At 41.9% G+C, this 19,106-nt stretch overlaps 2 protein-coding genes across 2 annotated transcripts in view; one reads left to right on the top strand and one right to left on the bottom strand.

The window, feature by feature from the left end:
- Nucleotides 1-10,761, bottom strand: part of APBB1IP (amyloid beta precursor protein binding family B member 1 interacting protein) — a 96,595-nt gene extending 85,834 nt beyond the window's left edge. Inside the window, exon 1 of the mRNA XM_047066252.1 lies at nt 10,686-10,761. The gene's annotated coding sequence lies outside the window, so the exon portion shown is untranslated. The remainder of the gene's footprint in view (nt 1-10,685) is intronic.
- On the top strand, nt 7,652-18,675 carry LOC124501821 (translation initiation factor IF-2-like). The gene is made up of 4 exons (XM_047066304.1): nt 7,652-7,751; nt 10,412-10,992; nt 11,546-11,624; nt 16,399-18,675. Exons 1-3 carry the CDS (start codon nt 7,652-7,654, stop codon nt 11,579-11,581), a joined length of 717 nt encoding a protein of 238 aa, XP_046922260.1. The 3' UTR covers nt 11,582-11,624; nt 16,399-18,675.
- The last annotated feature ends 431 nt before the right edge of the window (nt 18,676-19,106 follow it).

The raw sequence follows: 19,106 nt of genomic DNA, 5'->3' as shown, positions 1-19,106 counted from the left end.
AAGAAACTGTAACAGCAAGCACCATACTGCTATAATCTAGGACCAATCCAAATGGATTTAGGGTAAACTCATGGTTGCTCCCACAAAGAACCAGACTCCAGCAACACTGCCTTAGATTGAATCCACCCATAGAAAGATTCCTGATTAATCTGGCAAAGAAATTAATCCTCAATTTAAAATACGAGCAGCAAAACAAAACAAAAAACTCCCAAACCCCAAGAACCCCAAACAATGGAATCAGCAGATATGGAGTGAAATTCAACTTCTATAAGTGGATGTGTTTTATATGTGTTTCACATAACAGTTACCATGTAACTTTACTAAATTAAACTGAAAATCCTCAAATGCTTTTTTTTAATGATGATACATTCATAGTTCTTAATTCATGGCTCCTTTATATTTCAATTAGCTAAGCAATATATTGTTTTTCTTGGCATTTCTATCATTTATTTGCCTCTTGGTAAGAGTCTCAACTCCCTACACCATTTGGTTCAGCAGGTTCCTGAGTAACACAAATTTTGAATATGGATCTGTCTGCAGCAGAGACAACCTGTCAAAAATGAAATTATTCTCTTGTCTTTTTGTATCAAATTGTGGAGGGCCATTCAAGGCCCTCCTTTGTCAATATGCACCAGGGGTAACTGCCCCCTTAAACACCTTTTCCAGGAGTGATCAGGGTTTGTACTATAGCCTGAGGAACATTAGCAGTTCCCAATATCAACAAGCACCCTTGTTCCAAGGGGTACAAATACCAAACCAGGAAAGTCCATGTCAATCAGAGAAAGACAAGCAGAAGGTGAAGGAGTAGGTGGCAGGGAGGCCAGTGCTTCTAGTCAGGAAGCAGAGGCTAGGTGACTGATCCACGGCCTTACTGTTGTGTGTGTGCACGCCAGCCTGGCATCTTTCCAGCTAGCCAGAAAAGCCTGTTCAGAGAAAACATCTTCTAGGGTGAGCTCATGCACAATCCACCCCATGCACCACTCCAAAGTCATCGACATCTTTTTCTCATGAAACCTTTGCTTACAGTGAAAGTAGTTTGTTTCTCTTCCTCTATACACACCCTTTATGTTGCCTCTGTGCTGTTTCTCCTATTTTTCCCCACTTCTGTTAGTCTTATTCGTTATGCAAGGCCAGTTCAAGACTCACTGCTGGATCCTGGTGATCTACCCTCATCTCAAATCCTGTAGCAGCAGCGTTAGGATCCGTTATTCGAAAGTTCATCAGCTTCCTTACAGTTTATCTCTATAGGTATTGTCATCTTGCAAAATTTATGCCTCAGCTCTCTTAGTACCATGACTGGCACTTAGAACTCAATATATGCTAGCTCATATTAATATGTATTAGCACCTATTTTAAAATAAGAATAGTAGGAGTTATAAATATGGGACAATCATTACAGGTCAGACATCTAGAGTGTCTCACTGAATTCCCCAAATAATCCCCTGATGTGGTGACATTCTAATTCAAATTTCTAAATTTAATTCAAAATTCTAATTTTATGGGTTATAAAGCTCAAGCCTAGAGAAATTAAATAATTTGTGTGTGCTCATGCAGCTAGCGACGGGTGAACTGGACTGTGCCTGGGTCTAACTCAAAAGTTCACGTTAACAATGAGCATGCCACATTGCCTGCCGAAAACAAGGGCTGTGATTATTAAGAGGTGGAAACTGGCAGCTGCTTTGCTCATTCCTCTGTTACACTGTGTGTATGTCCAGCTCTAATATAATCGTGTGTCTGTCTTTCACACCACATTATGAGTTCAGATGTGGAACCTTGTATTTTCATCAAGTGTTGACACACACCATGTACTCAGTAAATATACTCAGCTGCTGAGTAATCTTGGGCAAGTTATTTAACCTCTCTGTTGGCTTAGTTTCCCCAGCTGTAAAATGAATAAGAACAGTCCCTGTTTCATGGGGATGAGATGGTGTCTGTAAAGTGCTTAGTATATAGTTCCAGGCACAGTGATATTAGTGATACTAATATCAGCTATTATCATCATCATCATCATTACTTTTATTACTTTACTCTCCATTTAAAACAAGCAGTGGAGACAAATGTCAGTCACATATTCACAAACACAATCCCATGTTCGCAACTGGATGGGTACTTTTGTTTGTTACATTTCTGTGTACCTAGAAACTGGCTGGACTACCGTTTTTTTGTGGACCAGGCAGTTTCCAAAGACCAAGCCACTGGAAAGGACATCTGTAAATATTGTTTCTATGACAGAAATTCTTAACCATTCTGAAGAAGATAGGAGAGGGCATAAAAATATCCCTGAGCCTTGTTGAAACCATACCCATGAATCAAACCGACTCTATCTTCCAAGTCTTATCACTACCTGTCCCTCCCCGCCAGCCAAAAGAAGGTATATTTCTAGAGTTTGGAACCACTGCAAAGAGAGTTGTTGTTGATGCTTATGAAGTAGTAGGTGGAAGCAACGAGACAGAGAGAGAGAGAGAGAGAGAGAGAGAGAGAGACTGAGAGAGGGAGAGAGAGATGGCAACCACTGTTGCCTATGGCAACAGTTCACATTTTGCTGGATGTGGGTTTACGGCATACTGCTCCACTTATTTATTTCCATTCTTTCTCAGTCCTTGTTACTATTAGGAAGAATCCAAAAATAAGGTGGGAAGGGAAGAGAAAGAATAAAAAGGAAGGTAAGAAATGATAATTTGGGTTTGTTTTTGTTGCTAGAGAACTAACAAAGTATTTGAGTACAGGTTTAAATGTGAATTAAAATCAGGTTCCAGGGACAGACTCCATACTAATAGAAAACACTGTTCCCTTCTTTTTCCCTTTAGCTTACTTCATAATTCATCTAAGATGCTCTATGCAGCTGAGAAGTCAACACATAGTTAAGATACAATATTTGTGCCATTATCTAGAGTTGCACTGTCCAATTTGGTCACCACGAGTTCATGTGGTTACTGAGCACATGAATTGTGCCTGGTCCAAATGGAGATGTGGTCTAAGGGTGAAACCTGGTTGATCTGACCTAGTATGGAAAAATGAAAGAAGAATTCACCAATAATTTTAACATTACTTAAATTTAATGCAATTTAGCATAATTAATGTTAATTAATTAAGTGATCATTCAGGATACATACGAAATAAAATATATCCCAAAAATTAGTGTTACTTGTTTCTTTTTACTGTTTCTAATGTGGTTTCTTGAAAATTTAAAGTTATACACACGGTTGGTATTATATTTCTGTTGGACAGGGTTGGTCTGGAGGGCTACGGTTCTGTTATTACAAGTGCCTAAGCATTTGACTCAAAGATGATAGATTACGGTGACTGCACCATATGAACCTAATTTGAATATTACTCGCCAAGTGTTAAATCAGAATTGCTCCATTTCCTTTCCCACTGAACTTCATGCTGCAGCACTGCCCAACTATTTCATATGTGTGGTGCCTGGGGTAGCCTTCTTTCCCTGGGATGCCTGGAAATACCTTTATCCTTCCAAGGGCCCCACAGTCACCTCCACATGATGTCTTCCCTATAATCACTCTTCATCGTATTATTTCTGTACCTATCATTGCATATCACACACTGGGATGTGTTTATTTACAGGTTTGTCTCTCCCACTCAGTTGGAAGCTTCTTGAGGTTAGGGGCCACATCTTATTCTATTTTATACCCTCCACACTGGACACATTGTTGGCCTTCAACAGATGTGTGTTGAAACTGAAAACAAAAGTTATAATTATAGCATGCTGAGCAGAGTTTCACGCAACTCAAACATACGCATAAGAGCCCTAAGCCCCTGTAAGCCTTGAGGGATGCTATCTCTGCTCTGACAGTGTCGTGAGCTACCTTGGGGTTTCAGCTTCTCTATTCAGTAGTGGTCTTATGAGCCATGTGTTTACAGCACTACATTCATGGCCCAAGCAACTTCGTTTCTGTTTGTTCCTTACAACAGGGGAAAAGTAATGTCACTGAATTAGTAAGCATGTTAAGAAATATTCTTGGTTTGCTAAGTAAGCCATATCACTTATGGAATTTAATCAGAAGGAAGCCATTCTCTTAAAAACAACAAAACAAACCCATACTATATCCTGAATCTACTTAGTTCATTGACCTGTCAGTTGTGAATTTTATGGTATTAGACTCACTTAAGTGAGTCTGTAATATTGTACTATAAAGAGTAGCCTTAGATAAATTTACTTAATCAGTAATTTCATTAATATACTGTAAATCTCCTGCAAAAGATTTTATGGTATTCCCCCCTTCCCTAACTGATTCTTTTATTTTTTGAGATGAAATCTTAATAATGTATTTAACTGAAGACTGGAGTTTTGCCCAGTGAAAAACATAGTCTATTAACTGGTAATCAACCACTTGGTTGGTGTTCCACTAAATACTACCATTCCATAAGTACACTGCTTTGAAGGCTCTTATAACCAGAACAAATGAAACGTCAGCTATCACCATTCCAGTAGCTACTTCCTAATGAGGTAGAAAGTACTTTCACTTTTCAAAATACTATAACCATGTCATCTAACATTCTTCAACAGCTACTAGTGAACCTTTGGCCCTGGTGAACATTGAACACTTGCATCCATCTGAAATCCAGCTGTGCCAAGAGAAAGCTCCCCTCTCTTCCAAATCTGGTCTTGGGTTTTGAAAATATAAATATCTTAACCTCTGGTTTAGATAAAAGTCTCCTTTGTGGAAAAGGCCTTTGTCCTTCCTCCCTCAGAATTTGCTGCTAAACACAATCATAGAAACCTTGTATTGCCTAATGCCCAGGTTACTAGTAATGACTTTATGAATGTGTCTTTAGTGTCTATTTTTTGCTTTTACAGTCATTAAAGATAATTTTCATTGTCTAGCATTTCATGGAAGTGGAATATTACTGATTAGTTGACTATATTCTTATTTTATCTGTATAAGATTACTAGTCAACCTTTTCAGCAAGTTTTTTTCTTTTTCTCCTTTCAGCAAGTTTTGAAAGAATGGTTAAAACTTTTTTCTTTTTCTAAAAGATCTGGTTTCATGTCCCATTTCTTTTTTTTTTTTTTAATTCTTTTAATGTCTACTTATTTATTTTGAGAGAGAGATAGCAAGCAGGAGAGGGGCAGAGAGAGAGGGAGACAGAAACCCAAGAAGGCTCTGCATCATCAGTGAGGAACCCAATGCCAGGATTGAACCCACAAACCATGAGATCGTGACCTGAGCTGAAATAAAAAGTTGGATGCTTAACCGACTGGGCCACCCAGGTGCCCCTATGTTCCATTTCTTTAACTCTCAAACCATCATTTCTAATTCTGTATACTGAGAATAACAACAATATCTTCCCAAATAGCTACTCAGCCTGAATGACTTCAGCCTTACATGTAATAAGCACATGGTTATTACCAACTGATACTTTATGTTCATATCCCAAACTGAACTTCTGACCATCTCCTCTCCAACCTCCCATGCCAATTGATGGCAATTCTATCTTCCACCTGTTTAGGTCAAGACTTTGGAATCATTGCTGACTCCTCTTTCTCTAACCCCATATCCATGCTGTCAAAAAATCCTGACCTCACCCTCAAAAAACATGGTGATTCCCAAAGCTTCCTAATGGGCTCCTGGCTTTCATCCTCAAGCAGTCAGAGTGAGCCTTTTAAATATAAGTCAGATCATGCTACTCCTCTCCTCAGAATCCCACAACAGTCCCTCAATTTCACTCACAGTAAAAGCCAAACTTCTTACAATGGCCGACAAGACCTTACATGATCTGCCACCTCTTCATGCTCCTCTCCAGCCACATCTCCTGTTACTCTCGTCCTGCTCACCCACCTTCTAGCCATGTGAGCTTCCCTGTTTCCTGAATATACCAGGAAGAACCCTGTCTTACAGCCTTGGCACTGGCTGTTCCCTCTGCTGGGAACACAGTGCTCTCAGATAGCCTGTTAGCTAACTCCTCCAAAACTTTGCTCAAATTGTATCTACACAGTGAGACCAAGCCTGACCACCTTATTAAATACTACAACTTTACTTTGCTCAACTGTGACTTTTTTATGGCACTTTTCACTTATTAAACCTATATTACTTACTTATTTATTATATTTACTGATTACTGTCTGTATCTCCCCATTAGAATCCAAACTCCGCAATGGAGAGATCTTTGCCTCACCTACTCAGAAACACATTCAAACATCTAGAATAGCGCTTGGCAAATGTTTTTTAAATGACTGAATTGTATTTTCAGTAGAAATCTAAGTAATATGAAACACTGAACACTTCCTAATATATTTATTACCCTTAAAACTTATCCCCTGATGAATCTTGGTCACTTCAGTAATAACTAAGATACCCCTAACTATTTCTGTGGTACTTACTCTTAATCATTTATAACCTGCTTTGCTTTTTATTTTTAATTTTTTTTAATGTTCATTTATTTTGAGGGAGACAGAGATCATGAGCAGGAGAGGGGAAGAGAGAGAGGGATACAGAGACTCCCAAGCAGGCTTCACACTGTCAGCAAAGAGTCCGATGCGGGGCTCAGACTTAGGAACCGTGAGATCATAACCTGAGCTAAAACCAAAAGTCAGACACTTCACCCACAGAGCCACCCAAGCGCCCCATTACGCTATTTAAAATAAGATGTCTTCACTTAACAGGAGACTCTATTTATAACTGTGCTTACAGTCGGAGATTCTAATCCCAGTCTCCCAAGGGCCAGTGTCCTCTAATTCCCAGTTTGACATCTTTGCAAATGCATGTACGTGCTTTCCAAATGCTTTTTTAAAAAAATCAGCACATTCAGAATACTGATATACAGAATATTCTACTGAGAAAAAAGGGGAACGCTATTGAGAGGACGTCAGAAGATGGACTGGTAATATTTTACTTCTTCAACTGGATTATAGGTATCCAGATGTTGGCTTTATTATTTGTTATAATTAACATATGCATTATACACCATCTTTTGTATGCATGAAACATTTCATAATAAAAAAGGACAAAATAAACCTAGTCTAGCTTACTTGTTCTACTACCGCTCTTTATTTTTCTTCCAGTTTGATAGGATATAGCTCCCTGGACATAAATCTTCTAGCCAGTTTGTGGAAACATAATTGCCATGTGACTTAGCATTTAAACCCTCTCCCTGCCCACAACCATCTCACTAATGAGTCTGTGATGTGAAACCAAATCAGAAAGACCTCCAGTAGAAATTTAAAAAAATATATACTCACTGCTTCATTGATTTAATCAACCTGGTGAGCTATCAAGAGGGATGAGCATAAAGATAAAAATGAAAACACGTGATGGCTGCCAAAGCAGAATTAATTTTTCAAAAAAACATACATAAATATAATAACTTCACAACTGATTATAATATCCCGTCTTCCCACTGTTGCAAGGCAAGTTCCTTGGTTATCTTAATTTCATCCTCCCTGTACCCACTGTGGTACAGGGATCTCATATGTGCTTCCCCAGCACCTGACTCTGGTCATGTGTAGAACTGTACCCATTCATGTCCCCCCTTTCTAGGCTAGAAGAGCACTGAGCAAAGGGCCCATGTTTTTTCACCTTTTGAGCCCTGTCCCTGGTACAGCTCCTAGGGGGTGCCGTATGAGACTAGCTCAGTTCAAAGGTCAGCTCTGTTTCTTACCCTCTGCGTAAGCTTCTTAACCAGTCTTCAGAAAATGTTTGGAAACTGCATCACGAATTCCAGCTTCAGAGCATGTGCTGAGAAGGTGTGGTCCCTTGGAATGGTGCTGTATCTCTGCCTGCTCATGCCTCAGGGTTGGTACCAACAGAGCTCCCTGGGTCAGGGGCTTGTGACATTCTGATGGCATAACCCACAAGCGGAACTGCTATATCTGCACATTTAGTAAATGCTTTTTGAGTCCTAACTATGGTGCCAGGAATTTGGCTAGACAATGGGGATGCTGTGGTGGCAGGTCACATTCTCTAGTCCCTAGAAGCTGTCCACAGGCCCTGCCTTGTTACTGTGCGTGTACAACCTTAGCCCCTTAAATTGATTATGGCTTATTCAACGCCATTCCTTAATGCTGCTGTTCTCTCTTCTCAAGAGAAATCTGTTAACTTTTCCAAATAGAGAGCAGTTTCCCCTACAAATCATGTTTCTCATAACTATAATACAGAAAAACATGACTATACAACCAGTGTGAGCTATACCCTCAATCTAACACCTCAAATCCTGGCATTTATGATGTACTTCAATTTGTAATAATTGCTTAAACTTTAAGCTACTTGCCACAGAGGATGACAGAACTGACATAAAATATGGACATATTTAAGGGTGCCTGGGTGGCTCAGTTGGTTGAGTGTCTGACTTCAGCTCAGGTCATAATCTCATGGTTGGGGAGTTTGAATTCCATACGGGGCTAGCTGCTGTCAGCTTGTCAGCACACAGCCTGCTTCAGTCCCCTTCTCTCTGCTTCTTCCCCACTTGTGTTCTCCCCCCAAAATAAAATAAAGTTTAAAAAAATACTTAGACACATTTACATCCTAAAAAATTAATTATGTTAATAAGAATTGTTCTATTTCCAGGTGAGAATTACTAAGATCATTCTATTGCCTATAAAATAAACTATGAGGTCTTTAGCATTGAAAATATTTTGGTGTGATAAACTATGAAATGCCAACTTAATTTATATAAGATTTATGGACTCACTGAAAGGTTTTGGACATAAAAATACTTAAAATAAGATGGAAGAGGATTAGAAGTAAACGAAAATAATAATGCTTTTGAAAGTAGGATGGTTTAAAGAAATTCAGAGTGGCATATCAAACAGACATTTATGGCAGTAAATTTTATAAATAGCTCATTCTAATAATAATATGAAAATATCTAAAACTTTTTTACTATGAGTGAATAAAGGTAAAAAAAAAGTGGATGATTGTTATACATTCCTAGGATATAAAAATAAGAAAAAATTAATGGACACAATATATATAACCTTGTAAGTACTGTGTTTAAGATTTAAAGTAACTAAATCATTAAGTAATCCATACCACAAAGTTATATCTCTTGAGGAGTAATAATTGAAGAATTTTGGAATCTAATACTGACCTGTCCAAGCTTGAGCACATCAATTCTCTACCTCAGTTTTTTCAACAGAATGGAAACCTGCCATTTTACATATAGAACAAAAATGGACCATTTTTGGAGGACCTTCTATCGAAACAAAGGGCCTCAAAACTGTTGATATTTCAGACTTTAACAAAATATGTTATCAGTATGATTTTCTCCATTCTTTTCTGTGTGATCAGCAATTCTAACTTTGCTAGTATTCTAGGCAGGACAAATTCAAAGAATTTATAGCTGTTCCCCAATTGCTATTATAATGACAGACATACTCTAGTCAAACAAATTCGCTTTCCTCTCAGGTCCAGGGAGGTTAAGGCAACTTAATCAAGGCCAACCTTGTCTAGTTAAAGGCGGATTTGGAGCTTGAATCCAAATCTCCCAAATACCCAGAAAAAACCCACAAGCATTAGTATCAGTGTGAAATGGTTATGTGTTAACAGCCTGAAGATGACATTAAATTTCTTAGACCTTTCACAACACGTTGAACAGACAGGAAATACCACCCGGAAGACATTATAGAAGATTTCTCAGTAGTTTTTTGTTAATTTTGCTAGCCAATCTTAACTGTAAGACTACTGCAGTGGGGCCTGAGGGAAAATTGGCATTGGAGGTTCATTCCAAGGGACAAAAGCTGTCTTTCTGAAATTTCTGTTCAGAGGCCCAGAATTTAAAATTAGTAGTAGGTAGTAAGTACCCTTGCCTTTATTTAAACCACATTTTGCTACCAGAAATAATATCCTTGGGAGTAATCAAGTCATGCACCTTTTCTCTATGTTACTTTCCTCTGATACTGCTTTTTTTTCTAATGTCCACATTTAAAGTTCTTCTTCAACAGCTTTACTCTGAGTGGCACTAGGAAACTACACATTTACCTTTCCACAATGGTATGAAGAAGAAATACCTTCCCGAAAAGACAGTAAGAGGTGCAAGGGACAAAGTCTCCTGGGGGACTCCTGGGCTGAGGTCCCCTGGATGTAAGGGCATCCCAGTTAGTTTCCTTCATGCTATAAAACGTCACTCTGGGCATTCCCCCCAAACCAAATTATGAAACTTACACCTACTGTCCAAATCTTTCCTCTACCTTACTGTAAAATGAAAAGGACAATCACTGGTAAAGATGTTTTTAAAACGACGAAAGAATTGTCCAAAAGTTTTAAAGTACGGTAACACTAAAATACATCAGACTTCGATCGTCACTCCCATTCTTGCACGACTTGCATTTAATCTAAGGTGCCCTAAAATGCCCCCAGGAATTCCTCCAGAAGGGTCAAGTTGGGGCTCTGGACAGCTGAACAGGTGAGGGTTCATACGGGTTCCCCGACTATCTCTGAAGCAACTTTCTGGGCAGGAAATCAGTCAAATTGTGATGAAAGCGAACGCGGGGAAGAAGAGCCCGCGCCCCAACCCCCCGCGTGGCCGGGTCAAGTACTCAAGTCGGCGGAGGGGACCCGGGGGGACGCGCTCCCCTCGAGGGCCAAGCGGGGGGAGCGCGTTCTCCCGGCCAACGCGGGGAGCTGGGTCGGGCCCGGGAGCAGACCCGCTGGACACACAGGGTCCCGCGGCAGCCCCGAGGGTCCCGCCTGCAGCTCTCAGGGCGCCCGGACGGGGCCGGCGCCGCTTACCTCGACGGCTGCGTGGGGACTCGGCGGAGCTCGGCTGGGACTCCGCGCGGGCGGGGCGCGGGCCGGCGGCGGGGCAGCGGCGGGGCAGGCGACGCGGCGCACTGGACTCCACCCGGGCTCAGGTCCGCCGCCTCGGGGAGGAAGTGGTGTCAGCCCTGCCCTTCCCACGCAGCGCGCAGACGTGAGGCGCCCGCCGCGCCGCTTTGCATCGAGGTGCCACGAGGGCGCTCGGTTCGAGACACACACGGAGGAGTACGGGTGGATGCAGACTCTTGAAACTCGGGGACTGCTTTTTCCAACTAATCGGGTCTGTGCCTCGCTTCTACACCACACCCTCGAAAGTTGTTTTTTTTAATTCTGGGAAAAGTTGGGCCTTCCTCCCTCATCCCGCCCCTACGTGCGTCCCCTTCCCTCCGGAGCGTTCCCTAGCGAATTGAGTCTTCTCGGTCGCTCGCTATATTAGTGACTAAGGGATCTGGGGCCAGATGATGGCTCCAAAAAACCCGAGAACCTCATCTATTTTGCAACGGTCTTCCTAAGTGTTTACTTCAGCCCTTTGTGCGCTTCCTCTTTCGATCCTGTTGAGCAAGGCCGGATCTGCCCGCCGCGCGCAGCCCACCCGCTGGGGACGCGGCGTGTGTGTGCGGAGCGCGGGGGGCCCCGCGCGTGCGCGCCTGCCCGCCCCTCCCCGCCCCCCGCGTGCGCGCCTGCCCGCCCCTCCCCCTCACGGGTCCGTAAGCACGCAGGTCCCAGCGGGAGTCCTGGGTGGGGTTGCGGGGTTGGAGGTGGGATGTGGAAGGGCGCGCTCCGCGCAGCCCATGTCTCAACTCTCTGATGGCAACCCTCCCCTCCCCCCAAAGCTTAAGGACACTGAGTTGGCGCGGGCGAAACTGTGAAGAAACAGGCGCTCTGACACGTTGCCGGTGGAACTCCAAAATGGTACGAACCCGGTGGCGGCGAATTCGGCAACAGCTATTTAACTTGCGTAGGCAGTTACCCTTTGATCCAGAAATCCCACTTCTAAGAATGTATTACAGTGATGAAAAGAAGCAATGCATATACCCACGCCCATTCTTGGCCGCAGGATTTGTAATAGCAAAGGACTGACTGGACGTAGTCCGAGATTCTTTGGGAGTGGAGCCTCCTGGGAGAAAGTGGGGAGATCCGAAAATACAGAAGTTAGAAACAGTTTGTGAGTGGGATTGAATTTACCGCGTCTTCCCTATAGGGCCGTGTCTTAAAGGGCCTCCCCGCCGTGTGGGGAAGGAAGGTGGTGGAGAAGACCTAAAGACATACAGATATATTAGACACACAAATCTATTAGGTAAATTAAGATAGTTCGGCCATTTATTTAAGGAAAAACTATTAACTCATCTAAGAACAATAAAAATAGTTGTGAAGAAAATTCTTGCTGAGAAAGCAAGTTAATATTTACCATATTAAGTAACGTAAGTGTTTTGAAGGCAGTTGAAAGGTGAGAGTGATGGTAGTAGGGATGGAGCCTTATATTAATTAGGATCCTCAAGGAAGAGCTTTTTTGATAAGTGTTAGTTGAGCCAGACCTAAATGACATGAGAGATTCATTCATGTCGGTTTGGGGATGAGAATGTTGAAAGGCTCTGGGTTAGGAAGGCACTTGAGATGTTGGGAAAACAGCAAGGAAGCTAGTATGGATGGAGCGCAGTGACAGGGAAACAGGTGGTGTATGAGATCAAAGAGGAAATTGTGGCCAGATAACGTGTGGTCTTTCTGGCTGTGGTCGGGACTTTACTCTGAGATAGGAAGCAGCCATTGGAAGGTTCTGAACATAGTACTATACGGAAAGTCAGGTGAAGCAATGGAGTGACTTTCACAGGAGAGGAAGAGAGCAGGCAATACCTCTCTGCAAAGTCATGAAAAGGAGCAGCCATTCAGAGGCTTGGAAGAACATTCCAAGAGAAGAAAGAGCAAGGAAAGGTCTTGAGATGGGAACACAGAAGGTTAGAAAGAGGGCCCATGTGTCTAGCATACAGCAAAAAAAGTAGGGCATTGGTAACAGATGGGGACAGAGAGGTAAGCAGGGACCACATTAGGCAGTGGCTTGGGGTCAGCCTTGAGGACTTTGACTTTTATTCTGACTGCAGTGGGGAGCCATTGGAAAGATTTTAGGAAGTAAGTACATGCCTGGACTTTTGCTGTACGTCATCATGCTGGTTGGTGATTGGAAATGGATCGAATGGAGCAAGACAAAGGGCAGTGAGAGATCATTCAGTGGGCTGTGGCAGTAATCCAGGTGAAAGATGATGGTGGTTTTGGTTAGTATCCTGAAGATGGGGATGATGGGAAGAGTTTGGATTCAAGATATGATTTCAGAGCAGAATCACCAATGTTTGCTGATGGGCTGCCACAGGAGTGGGAGAGTGGCAGAAGGGATTAGGAATTGAGTGTAAGCCAGTGTGACTGCAGTCCTGAGGGCTCTGGTGTGAGGCAGGGCTAGACGAAGAAGGGTCAGTAGGGAGAGACCATGTAGGACCATGTGGACCATGTTGACGGTTGTTTTCTCATCTTAAAAGCAATGAGATTGTGTTAAGAATACTTTAAGCTGGCAGGATTTATGTTTTAGGAAAATCACTTTGGCTGTAGTTTGGGGAATTAACCAGATGAAGAGAAGAATGGGTGCAGGAAGATTTCTGAGCGAGGCTGGCTGAGAGATTTACAGTGGTTTGGACTCGATTGGTGACAGTGGAAATGGAAAGAAATGGATGGACCTGAGAGATATTTATAAGGTAGTTGATAGGAGGCAGTGATGACTGGATTTGAACAGAGTGAGGAAGAGGGAGGAGCCAAGGATGACCACTAAGATGCAGACTTGGATAATGATGGATGTCATTGCCGTTCAATGAGATGAAGAACTCTGGTGGGTGCAGGGGGAGACTGGGGGAGGGGAAGATAGTGAGTTTTATTTTGAACAAGTTGAGTATGATAAACTTTTGAGACGTGTGAGTGGAGACCTCATGTAGAGAGATGTGTAAGGGGCTGATGCTCAGAGTGTGGTTTACAGTTAGAGATACACAGGTTGGCTAATCTACCCACAGGTGGCCATTGATGAGATAGATGGCTTAGAAGTGAGTAAGATGAGAAAAAGACCTTATGCTAAGCTTTAAGGAATGTCATCATCAAAGTAGAGGAAGTTGAGCCTGAAAAGGAGACAGAGGGAGAGCTCTGATGGGGTGGGAGGCAAACCAGGAGAAGGTGGTGTTGAGGAATTCACAACAGTGGGAGTGTGCAGCCATGTCTGGGGCTGTTAAGAGTAATATAAGATGAAGATCAAGACGTACCCATTAACTTGAGCCATATTAACGATCACAGAGATGTATTATTTTAAATGTTTATTTATTTTGAGAGAGAGAGAGAGCTGGGGAGGGGCAGAGAGAGAGGGAGAGAATCCCAAGCAGACTCCATACTGCCACTGCAGAGCCCCAGGCAGGCCCTGATCTCACAAACTGTGAGATCATGACCTGAGTTGAAATCAAGAGTCAGGCGCTCAACCAATTGAGCCAACCAGGCACCCCACAGAGACCTATTTTTAATAGCATGTTGGGGCTGGAGGCCAGATGGCTAAGGAGTGAATAGGTGAGCAAAATAACCCTTCTGAGTAGTTTGCCTGTAAAGAGGAGAAGGATAGAGAGGTAGAGAGTCAGCCATGTGAAATTGAGGAAGATTTTATTTTATTTTTTTAAATGGTTTTCAAGTAGGAAGAAACCAGATGAGATTGAAGGATTAAATATTAAAGAGAGAGTAGAAATGATGGATGGTGAAAAGTTTTCAAGTTCTTTTTTTCTTTGTAATTGAAATATAGTTTATAATATTATATTAGTTTCAAGTGTACAACATAGTGATTTGACGATTATATACATTATGAATGCTCACCATGGTAAGTGTAGTTGCCCTTATTACCATATGAAATTATTGCTATATTATTGACTATATTCTCCATGCTGTACTTTTCATCCCTGCGACTTATTTAATTTATAACTGAAAGTTTGTACCTCTTAATTCCCCTCACTGATTTTGCCTGTCCCCCCAACCTCCTCATCTCTGGCAACCACCAGTTTGTTCTCTGAATTTGTGAGTCTGTTTCTGTTTTTTGTTCATTTGTTTTGTTTTTTAGATTTCACATATAAGGGAAATCATGATAATTGTCTTTCTCTATTGGACTTATTTTACTTAGCGTAATACCTTCTATGTCCATCTGTGTTGTTACAAATGGCAAGACTTCATTCTATTATATATATATACACTGTATCTTCTTTATTCATTTATCTATTGATGGACACTTAGGTTGTTTCCATATCTTGGTTATTGTAAATCATGCTGCAGTAAACATAGGGGTGCATATATCTTTTCAAATTAGTGTTTACTTTTTCAACTGGTAAATACCCAGAAGTAGAATTACTAGATCATATGGTATTTCTTTTTTTAATTTTTTGATGAACCATCATACTGTTTTCCAGAGTGGTTGCACCAGTTTACCTTCCCACCAACAGTTCACAAGGGTTCCTTTTCTCCACATCCTCACCAAACTTGTTATAGCTCCTCTTTTTGATGCTAGCCCTTCTGACAGGTGTGAGGGGATATGTCATTGTAGTTTTGATTTGCATTTTCCTGATGATTAGTGATGTTGAACATCTTTTCATGTGTCTGTTGGCCGTCTGTAATTCAGGTCCTCTGCCAATTTTTTAACTGCATTATTTGTTTTGTTGGTGTTGAGTTGTGTGAGTTCTTATATATTTTGGATATTAATCCTTTATCATATATATCATTTGTAAATATATTCTTCCATTCAGTAGCGTGCCTTTTGGTTTTGTTGATGGTTTCCTTCACTGTGCAAAAGCTTTTAGTTTGGTATAGTTCCAATAGTTTATTTTTGCTTTTGTTTCCCTTGCCTGAGGAAACAGATCCAGAAAAGTATTGCTATGGCCAATATCCAAGAGTTTACTCCATATGTCTTCTAGGAATTTTATGGTTTCAGGCTTCACATTTATGTCTTTAATCTATTTTGAGTTTATTTTTGTGTATGGTATGGGGCTGTCTAGTTTCCCCACCACCATTTCCTGAAGAAACTACCTTTTCCTCATTGTATATTCTTGGGTCCTTAAATAAAGAGAAATAAGATTTTCTGTATTTTACCAGAGGAAGAAAGGTGGGTTTAGAGTAGACAAGGATTTTCTTATTTTTGATAGCTGTGAGATAAGGAAGTTCTCATTTAAAGCCTCTATTGTCTTTTATATGGTAAGAAGAGAAGTAGAGCCTTCTGCTGGGAGTGTGATAGTAGGGACTATCATAGACAATCATAGATTTGGGGAACTGGAGAAAGTTTGACAAGGTCATTGCAGAAAATGTGACTAGAAAAATTTAATGAGATTTCCAGGCAGCCCGAGAATCTATTTGAAATCGGCGATGATGGTGGAAGCAATCTGCTCAGTCGTGTGACTCTCCTGCAAAGCTAGGTTCCCTAGGTTTGGAAAAAGTTTAGCTGTCATGGGAGTAGCTAGCTGAACAGGCCAGCTGGAAGGAAAGGTTATTGTGGTCAGAAGGTAGGCGGATTGAATTTTCCTTCTGGAGGTATTGACATTATTATGGGTGCTGACAATGTCCAGAATGTGACCATGGGCCTGGGTGGCTGATGTGACCAATGAAATGGGAGACCAAAGGATTATGTGTATCTTCCCAGGTAACCGTTTAAGTCATCCAGGATTAGGGTGGCCCATAACTTACTGCTGAGACTGAGCCACTTCTGAGAGTACCAGAATGTTAACTGGATGAGAAAGCAAGAAACAGGTATGATTCATGACTCTTCCAAACAAACAGAATGATGCTAAGATTTAAAGTCATTTTAAAGGAAGACTGGGAGTCAGGTGTCAGAGCAGGGCTGACTGGGATTTGTGGAGATGACAGATCTGAAGAGGGAGACAGAGTAGTTTGCCCAAACGGCACTTCTCAAACGAAGTTAGTTTGCTTTTTGCTTTCTTTTGTTTTGAATAAAAGGAGGAGCCACTAAAGGTCTGCCCACAGTAATGGGGACAATGGGCAACAGCAAAGTCACCTTCTGAACTTAAGGTACATGGAGTGTGAAGAATAAACGATTTTTCCTTGAGAAAGCTGCAATGGACATGGTGTCCTCCAGGCAGAGTTAAAGTTCCAGGACAGAGGAGCGCACCAGGAATAGCCTCATGATACAGGAGTGGCAGTGAGAGAGTTTGGGATGTGGGAGAGACAAGGGCTGAATGAATCACAGGCAGGGAAGAACACAATGTCATGAGACGGTGGTATGGGAGAAACTTCCTCTGCTGACTTCCTCTTTGTGGAGGGACCAGTGGAGCAGTCTTCCTGGAGTATCTCTGAGGACAGTGGGTAGTGGCTAGACAACATGGGCTCTGGCACCGTGGAGGAACACAGTTAAAGTTTAAGCTGAGTTGGATTTTAACTGTGTCTTACTACCTTACTCTTTCGGCATGTTTCCTCCTGGCCAAATAGCATCTACCTTCTGACAAGGGACCTGTGTTGACCTGAATTAAGATTTCTGCTACTTTGGGGGTGGGGAGTGGGAAGGTATTTTTTTTCTTTTGGTTTAGCACTTCATAAAGTTTTGCCTGTTCATTTTATTTGGATTGCCCTTAATTGTCGGGAATATTTGCCTCTGATTTAAATACACAACTTTAATGCCATCTGCAATGGACTGTGTTTTCCAAAGAAGGCCATGACCGTATCTCTCTTACCCATCAAGAAGTGGAGTCCCTTTCTCTCCCTCCCCCTTGAATGTGGGTGGACCCTGTGACTGCTTTGGCCAATAGAAGACAGCAGAAGTGATGGTGGACTTAGCACTTATTGGCTGGCAGCATCTCTTCCTGCCTCCTTTAGCCCTGAACACTCATGAAGGAGGCTACTCCATCAGAGAGAGAGACCACATGAAGGAGCACTGAGGCATCAGCCATGAGGTGAAGATGCCATCTTGGACACCCAGCCCCATCAAACCTTCAGAAGATCCCAGCCCCAGTTCTTATCCAAATGCGGGTACACCTGAGAGCATGGAGAACCACCCAGATGCATCAACCCACAGATTCCTGAGAGATCATGATAAATAGCTGTATCAAGCCTCTAAGTTCTGGTTTGTGCTCAAGGCTTCTTGGGGACCTCTGTGTCTCATGTTTGTGTCGTAGTAAAGCTTTGTGCTTTGACTTTTAAAATATAAACTGATAAAAACAATAACTGTTTGTGGTTTCTATTTTAACCAGTATATTATTATTAATTATATGTTTTGTATATAGCATATGTATTTTCTCTTGCCTGTTAACAAAATCTTCCCTCTGCCTGACCTCTGACCCTCTACTTGTCCTTTGGCCACTGTTCTCAGATATTCCTTTCCTTCCACACCCTGGTGATAGTGGGAGGAGCACCAGAAAGGCTGGATGGAAGAATAGAAGCAGGAGAAGGGTAGGGAAGAAAAGAGAGAGCCCAAGAAGGCTTGGGAGAGGATTTTTGGTGGGTAGCTGAGAGCAAAACAATGAGAAAGATATTTTGGGGACATTGCTGGGTATGAGAGAGGTAGAGAGTGAGAAGAAAGAGAGGAAAGGAGTTTTAAGACATGTGGACTTGATGTAAAAAGAAACTTGGCTGATGGTTTCTTTGCATTGACAGTGCACAGAGGCTATGCCCATGGGAGCCCAGTGGTAGGTTACTTAATAAGCATTAACATCTTTGAAATACTGAGATATATATGCATACACTGTATCTTCCCAGTGTATGTGTCTGTAAAGCAGTGATCCTTGCTACCCAATATCACTGAGTAAAAGTATAAAAGAGATGGAGGTTGTTTGATTTGCAAGGAACAAAATCTATTCAAACTGGCTGAAGCCAAAATAAGCTCTTGGAGAGAAGCTCTGGTAGCTCATTGAACTCAGACAGGAAGTATAGCTGGGCTGCTTGAGGGGTGATACTAAGAAGTAGAGGTAGACCAGGAAGTCTCTACTTTATTTTTTCTTTAAAAAAATTTTTTATTGTGATAAAATAAACAAGACATAAATTTATCATCTTAACCATTTTCAAGTGTACAGTTCAGTGATGTTAAATACATGAATAATGTTCAGCCACCACCACCATCCATCTCCATAGCTCTTTTCATCTTTTTTTTTAAACATTTATTTATTATTGAGAGACAGAGAGACACAGAGCGTGAGCTGGGTAGGGGTAGAGAGAGGGGGAGACATAGAATCCGAAGTAGGCTCCAGGCTCCGAGCTGTCAGCACAGAGCACGATGAGGGGCTCGAACTCACAAACTGCAAGATCATGACCTGAGCCGAAGTCATTGGCCCAAGCAACTGAGCCACCCAGGGGCCCTGCTCTTTTCATCTTTTAAAACTGAAACTCCGCACCCATGAACAC

The sequence above is a fragment of the Lynx rufus genome, unplaced genomic scaffold (assembly GCF_022079265.1).
Source record: "Lynx rufus isolate CCGP_SWC_20201006 ecotype Redwood Valley unplaced genomic scaffold, mLynRuf1.p SCAF_7, whole genome shotgun sequence".
In the NCBI taxonomy this organism is placed as follows: Eukaryota; Metazoa; Chordata; class Mammalia; order Carnivora; family Felidae; genus Lynx; species Lynx rufus.
The sequence above is the reverse complement of the archived record's forward strand: the minus strand, read 5'-3'. Positions and strand labels throughout refer to the sequence as shown.

Coding starts and splice junctions, on each gene's coding strand:
- LOC124501821 (XM_047066304.1), top strand. CDS start 7,652: ATGTTTGGAAACTGCATCACGAATTCCAGCTTCAGAGCATGTGCTGAG. Junction 7,752..10,411: donor CTGCCTGCTCATGCCTCAGG/GTTGGTACCAAC, acceptor CTTTCTGGGCAG/GAAATCAGTCAAATTGTGAT. Junction 10,993..11,545: donor TGCTTTTTCCAACTAATCGG/GTCTGTGCCTCG, acceptor CTCCCCCCAAAG/CTTAAGGACACTGAGTTGGC.